General features: G+C 36.3%; 1 protein-coding gene across 1 annotated transcript; it reads left to right on the top strand.

Annotated features, from left to right (window-relative positions):
- Positions 1-367: 367 nt before the first annotated feature.
- On the top strand, positions 368-7,558 carry LOC120695356 (glutamate receptor 2.8-like). Its single transcript, XM_039978630.1, has 5 exons — positions 368-626; positions 3,584-4,926; positions 5,479-5,785; positions 6,274-6,677; positions 7,028-7,558. Exons 1-5 carry the CDS (start codon positions 368-370, stop codon positions 7,556-7,558), a joined length of 2,844 nt encoding a protein of 947 aa, XP_039834564.1.
- The last annotated feature ends 437 nt before the right edge of the window (positions 7,559-7,995 follow it).

The raw sequence follows: 7,995 nt of genomic DNA, 5'->3' as shown, positions 1-7,995 counted from the left end.
ACTAACCACAGTTGGTTTGGACTTGACTTGCATATATCCTGCTGCAACTCAGCTGAAGTTTCCGATGCTTGGACTACCAAAGAAACAAAGACCAGAAGTCAACTAGGGCAGGATGCAGAATAATCAACATACACATAACTGGTATAAGAGCTAGCTAGGTATCGAGAAGTCATTGGTAAAAACGTTAATTGATTTGACCTGATAATAGAGGGATAAATTTTTTCTACGTGGTTTCCACTGAAGCTATATATAGTTAAAAGATTGAAAAGTGAACTTTTTTATATTAAGAACTATCTAGGTCCTCGACCATTTGTTCTATAAATGCTGCACAGGAGCGTAAAAATTTACTAGCCTTGAAGCTACGGTAATGGAGAAAAAACCTCAAACCATCCTCTTCCTACTACTTGTCTTCAGTTTTGGTGCAGCTCAAAATAGCACCGCACGTAAGGTAGAAGAATTCCATGTAGGGGTGATCCTTGACTTGGGTTCATTGGTGGGGAAAGTATCACGAACCAGTATTTCACTGGCTGTGGAAGACTTCTATTCAGTCCACCAAAACTACAGGACGAAGTTAGCCATTCACATCAAGGATTCCATGGGCAATGAAGTCCAAGCTGCTTCAGCAGGTACGTTGATCAAACAAAATCACTGAAGTAGATAAATTTCTTTTATGGTTCAAAATAATTCGGTCATATAAATTTATATAATCCTCTAGAAATGTTCTCAAAATGTTTTATATCAGAAATCAAATATATCACAATCAAGACAAATGACTTCTGAGTGCCAATGGCATATAAAGGTACAGGAGGGGACAATGACATGTGTCAAATAGCGGTCACTCAAGACAAAATATATAGCATTCAGGCATGAAGTTGGGTATCACTGAATGCCAAATTAGAAACCTAGCTAGCTTAACATGAACAAAAAGCTAAAAGTAAAGTTGCCTTAACCTTTGAGGTGGCTGCGATGCTCTAGGAGGGATAAATTGTATTAGGCTTAGAAAAGACTGAGGACTCACATATAAAAACCTACATAAGTTTTCTATAATTGTGCTATGAATTTTATATGAGAAATTTTACAATGATTGAAACAAATATGAGCTGTCCATCTGATAAAATTCTATGGTGGTGAAGGTAGAAAGTACCCAGAAATACCTAGGATAAAGTGCCTGCTACTTCCAAAATGTGGGACCAAGTACCAAAAATGGTGGGACCAAGTACTGATTTAATTTAATATCCATAGATCAACGACCAGGAAAAATTCAAGGGACTAAGTACCCGAAAGTACCCTTTGGTACTTTACAATCATTGTAAAAGAGCTCATTTATATATGTTTCTATTTCTAGCTCTCTACTGCTACAAAGGTTTTCAGAACCTAATTGGTTTTGGAGCCTAAGTTTTAATCTTATAAATTACACATGACAATTTGAAAATACATACGAAAGGGTAAATGCATAATGTAACTAATTAAGTGTCTTTGACCTTATTGCTCTCCGTTGTTTCATTCATGAGCACACTTCATCAACTCCAGTATCGGCCACTCTTCTCATGTACAAGATATTGCCAGATACTTCACAAACACAAGTAGAGAGTCTCACATGACTTGATGCCACTAGACCACCAAGACACATGGTGAGCACTTGATATAATCCTAGGCTAATAACCTAACAAGATGCATACTTAGCAAGCCTAATCTAGTACTAGATAATCCTTATTATGACAATCACAATGATCTTCAATACCTTTGACTTTGGTAGCTAGGAAGAAGTCTCAAATATGATGTTGAGCTCCAAATAGCTAGATGAGGGTGTATTATTGCGTCTCTTTTAAAAACTAGCCGTTGATTGAAGAAAATTTCCCTAGATCCCTTCTTATCAGCACACGAATTGTCTCAACCGGACACTAGTGTTACCACGGGTGGCTGGCAGAGGCTGCTGCTGGCCCCTCAGGCCAACCTAGAAGGGTTAGATTTTGTGTTAATGGTTAGACTTCATCAGCAATACTCCCTCTATCTTGATCATAAGTTTTCCTATGTCAAACATTCTAAATTACCAAGTTTATAGAGAAGAGTATTAACTTCAACAACATCTAAGAATAAACTTTGGAAATACATTTTATATTGATCCAACTATGCTCATTGATATCACAATATCGCTATTATTTTCTACAAACTTGATCAAATTTGAAATAGCTTGTTTTTTTTTGGAAAAACTTAGAGTCCCTTATATTTCAGGATAAAGGGGGTACCAACTAAAATCATGAATACGACCACTAGTGGCCTCATCATAGATAGTCATGGTACCTGCATTGCTTGATGGTGCCTCAATAATACTACTAGCCATCGCTAGCCCTTCTAAGTGAAAATGTATTTGGTGCTCAAGCGCTCCCACTTAAAAAAAATTCAAAAAGTGTGTAAAAAGTTCCATGACATATTGTCACTGGTGCCATTCACAATACATAATGAGACTAGAGGGTAGTGACCTATTTATGTACTCCACTTCCAAGTGTTAAAATTATTGCACCATTTTAAAAAATCCCGTGACTCTCAAACCATGTCACCGACCATGACCAAACATGATAGTTTAGTGAAGCCAAATTATATTAGTCCCCAACACACATATACGAGTCACATACCATGATTAGATTGTGTATATGAGATATGTTCCAATCTAATCATGTGGTTTAACAATCTGTAGAGCCGATCCTTCAAAGAAAATCTAGCTCTTCCAAATTGCTATACCTAGGTCAAACATGTTCAAAGAAATATTCTAGTACTGTCTTGTGTCAACAAATTTCTTTAATGTATTACAACATGGACATCCTCAATGCCTCATGTACCGTTTCCTCAGTGTCAATTATTTCGTGCATATATTTGAACATTTTCTCATTGAGTTCAACAATACTGCTATATTAATAATGTTGAAGAAACATAAAAGTTCAACATATTAGAACTAGGTAAGCACGGTCAAACTAGGTAACTAACCTAACCTATAGAAACTTGGTTACAAAACATAAAGGGCCACACATACCCACATAGAGTACAACCGCATAAGCTCACACATCCATCCCTATAAACTTACACACATACATCCTATGCCAAATGAAACCTACGAGAGACTACGTTGTTAGATCTTAAGATTGATGAAGTCATTATTATCAATGAGCATGTTGCCTATCACTGAAAAAGCTACATTAATGAGACACAAGATGGAAAATCTGGGTTTTGATCCCTAAGCATACGGTACACCCACCTCTAAGCATCCAAGCTATTGCTTGGTTCTCCACATGATCATTGTCTAAACATGATGACCATTATAGATGTCATGTAAAAATCGCATTTGACATTTTTGTGTCCTTTTGCGTTTAATTCTCTCAGTTTCATTAGATTAAAACCTATTATACTAGTAAAACACATTAGCCAAAATGACTATGTTGACACTAATCACTAAAATCATTTATAACCCTTAATAGGCCAAGCTTCCATTTTTATTTTCCAATCTTGAAAGCACTAGGAATACACATATGTGGAGAATTGTATTTCACAAATATTATTTGACCAAAATTTCCCTCATTCAATTCTCAAGCTATTGACTTGCTGGAGAACTACAAAGTGCAAGCCATCATTGGCCCCCAGAAATCATCTGAAGCTACATTCATATCTAAACTTGGGAGTATAAAACAAGTACCTATTATATCCTTCACAGCAACAAGCCCTGCTCTCACTCATGATAGTTTCCCATATTTCGTCCGTGCAACATTGAACGACTCAGTTCAAGTGAATGGTATTGTCTCTCTTATCAAAGCCTATGGATGGAGAGAGGTGGTGTTAGTATATGATGACACTGAATATGGGAGAGGCATTCTACCACACCTTGTCAATGCCCTTCAACAGATTGATGCTCATGTTCCATATCGCAGTGCAATCCCTTTGTCAGCAACAAGTGAAAACATAATGCAAGAACTCTACAAGTTAATGGCAATGCAAACAAGGGTATTTATCGTTCATATGTCATCAACTAGGGCCTCTCTTATCTTTACAAAGGCTAAGGAGGCAGGGATGATGGACAAAGGATTTGTGTGGATCGTTACAGATGGAGTAGCAAACATCGTCGACTCACTCAATCTGTCTGTCATTGAGGCAATGAATGGTGTAATAGGAACAAGATTTTATGTTCCCAGATTACAAGAACATGATACTAGTTTCTTAATAAGATGGAACAGAATGTACCGGCAATTTAATCCTAATGAATTGCCACTTGACAAGCCAAGCATATTTGGACTATGGGCCTATGATACAGTTTGGGCATTATCACAGGCCGCAGAAAAGGTTGGAGTATCCAGAAATAAAAATAAGAGATTGCAGTCCAGTAAAAATAGTACGAGCTTGGACTTGTTGGCAGTTTCCACAGATGGTCCAGAGCTCCTAAAAGAAATTTTACATAACAAATTCAGAGGCTTAAGTGGAAACTTTGACCTTACTGACAGACAACTACCGGTTTATGCACTACAAATAATAAATGTGGTTGGTAGAAGCTGGAAACATATTGGGTTTTGGACTTTGAAAAATGGACTTTCTCGACAGTTAAATCAAAATGGTTTGAAAATAACAGGGCCAGCCTCAATGCTTGAGCTAAATCCAGTAATTTGGCCTGGAGAATCAACAGAAATACCAAGGGGATGGGAAATTCCAGCAAGTGGCGATAAGCTTAAGGTTGGTGTGCCCACAAGTGCATATCCAGAGTTTGTACAGACATCAAAGGATCCTGTCACGAATGCAACAAGAGTAGTTGGGCTTTCAATAGACATATTTGAGGAGGTAGTAAAGAGGCTACCCTTTGCACTTAGCTACGAGTACCAAGCATTTGATACAATTGATGCAACAAGTTCAACAAGTTATAATGATTTTGTTCACCAAGTTTATCTTCAGGTAAATATAATTTGGAAAGAATACTTTTCAGTTCCTAGATCTGCTTAGTAAAGAAACAAGCCACACATGCTGTACTGTACAAATATATTCTGGTGGTTGAGACAACATACAACCTATTTATTGTTTTCTTTGAAGTGTTACCTAGTGTAAATATTTATTTGCCTTCAAAGTATAATCATGCATTGTTGCCGGTTTATCACTTGTGCAAAACTTGCTCATATAATCAGTTACAAAGCAAAACATTAAGTTTTTGTGTAACTACCATGTCAAAATTGCAACAAAATCGGTTCACACACGAATTGAATTTACCAATGGATCATCATAATCGGTTTTATCCATCAACGAACTGTGATAATTGCATGACATGTTTTAGCCTAAGAACCACCATTAATATAAATTTGATCCAAATTTATAGGTTTACTTTGAAAATTCATAACTATTTCATATCAAGTAGAATGAACAAATATATATGAAATTATAGATCTAATTGAGATCTATAACTTAATACTTCCTTTGATCTAACTTTATTGAATCCAACTAATACTATTGCAGAGATATGATATAGCAATTGGAGACATAACAATCATATACAGCAGAACACCGTATGTTGACTTCACGATTCCATACACAGAATCAGGTGTGGGAATGATTGTCCCAGTCAAGGAAACAGTGAAGAAAAACATCTGGATTTTCTCAAAACCACTAAGCAAAGGAATGTGGTTTGGAAGCATCATGTTCACTATGTACACAACAATTGTTGTCTGGATATTAGAGCATCTAAATGGCAACACACATCTACATGGTCCATTTTCACTCAGACAACTGGAGATTCTGATGTCTTTCTCCATATTTGAAGAGAGTTGAGTAAAATGCCGAAACAATATAATTCTTTCTTGTTGATTTATCTGTGCAAATTTTTGAACAACCATGGCAAGCATTGCAAATAATAAGCTTAATGTAAAAATTGAAAAATAGAAACTGCAAGAAAGATTGAACCTGTTTAAAAAATAGAAACATTGAAAAGTTCCTGCAAGAAAGATTGTGACACTGAAGCTCCATTGTACTAGAAAGCAACTCTTACTCATCTTGATTTCCTCAGCAAAAAAGGTAGTTTAAAGATTTTAAATTATTAATGCAAAATGAGTCTTAGGAATGCCAAATTAGAAAGTATTAAAATGCAGAAAAATAATGTAGGAAATAGACTTAATTAACTAAGTCTGGATGTGCAGTGTAAAGAAACAACAAATGCTTTGTTGGAAATCCCATACTAGCATGCTTGTTGTTCCTCAGCTTTGCAAATTAACTTGGTGAATTATAAAAATAACCTCTTTATTGTTTTTTCTGCAGAGGAAAAGCTGAAATGCATTCTGTCCCGATTAGTTCTACTTGTATGGATGTTTGTTTTTCTGGTACTTGCATCAAGTTATACAGCAAGCCTTGCATCAATGCTTACTGTACAACAGCTTTCACCAATGTTTACTGACATTCGTGAACTCCAAAAGCAAGGAGGATATGTAGGATTCCACCGAGGTTCCTATATAGAAGGTCTACTGGTGGATATTGGTTTCGATAGATCAAAAATAAGATCTTATGCTCCTGACGAGTTTCGCATTGCTCTTTCTAATGGAGGCGAACATGGTGGTGTCGCTGCACTTGTTCTTGATGTTCCATACATCAAATTATTTCTTGCCAAGTACTGCAGAGGTTACACAATGGTTGGACCTATTTACAAGAGTGCAGGGTTTGCATTTGTAAGTTCAGCTACACTTACTATCCAAGTATTTCGATATCTCTATTTTTCCCTTTAAAATAACTAATAAGCTACCATGGAAAATGTACCTTTGAAACATTATCTTCATGTTCTATAATGTATTCCACATTCCAACATAATTTCAACTGAAAAGTTAGATAAATTGAAGCTCCACATCTTCTTAGAACAAAGCCCGAGAGAGTCTCCTCCAATGGCCGAGTTTTCTTTTCGTTAGATAAATCAGGATGTAAAAATTTATTTTTTATGGCTTGTATTGAATCGGATACAATATGATATTCTTTTTTAGTTTAATATGCTCAACCTAATATAAACATTCCCTTTACTGGTTAGGCACTTCCCAAGCGATCTCCACTGCTTGCGGAAATATCAAGGGCGATCATCAACATAACAGGAGGAGATACTATCATTCAAATCGAAAAGAAATGGATTGATCAAAATGATTGTCAAAATGAGGAAAAAATAGATGGCTCAGACAGTGCTATCACTTTCGACAGTTTTGGGGGATTATTCCTACTAACTGGATTTGTGACAACCTGTTCCATTCCTGTAGCATTGCTGATGAATCACTATAAAAAAGATCAACAAAAGGTACTGACCAAACAAGATGAGCCGAATAATCAAAGATATGCGCAAAAAGGAGAAAATAGCCATATTCAAGATGGCAATGAAGGTAATGAAGAAAATGGAGACTGCGGAGACATAGATAATCAAGGTAGAATATTGGTGCCTCATAGTCCAAACAGAAATGGTGACCTGCTAGGAGATTGCACACAGAATAACAGGGTGACAGCGACAACTCATTTCGGTTCAGATTTCATTCACATGGAGGGTGAAGCTAGTATGTCACAAAGTTGCTCTTAGTTCCCGAACTAAATGAGACATGCAGAGTTGATGTTACATTGAAGGTTCCAGGGAAGGGGACCCCATGTTGATGTTGGTTCGAATAAGTAAATTTTCAAATAGTTTTATTTTATACATGAGTTACAACAAGGCCACTCAATCCCCATACATTTTTTCCTTGAGTGCTTTCTACTTTTCACATGAATAATTGATCATTATGAACCCCTTCTTTTTTGACATACGAGAAAAATTATATCAACGACTGTTGGTTTCAGGAATTGAGTAATTAGGCGGTGATGGATCAACCCATTCTATTCAAAATAAAAAATAAAAATATGAGGGACAAGAAGACGATAGATCACCCAATTCCTCAAACCAAGCACCCTACTAAGCAAAAAGAATAGAAATGCAAGTTGAGAAAACACGTTCGCACGGGAAACTATGCCTACATAGAAACA

This window comes from Panicum virgatum, chromosome 2K (assembly GCF_016808335.1).
Source record: "Panicum virgatum strain AP13 chromosome 2K, P.virgatum_v5, whole genome shotgun sequence".
Lineage (NCBI taxonomy): Eukaryota > Viridiplantae > Streptophyta > Magnoliopsida > Poales > Poaceae > Panicum > Panicum virgatum.
The sequence above is the reverse complement of the archived record's forward strand: the minus strand, read 5'-3'. Positions and strand labels throughout refer to the sequence as shown.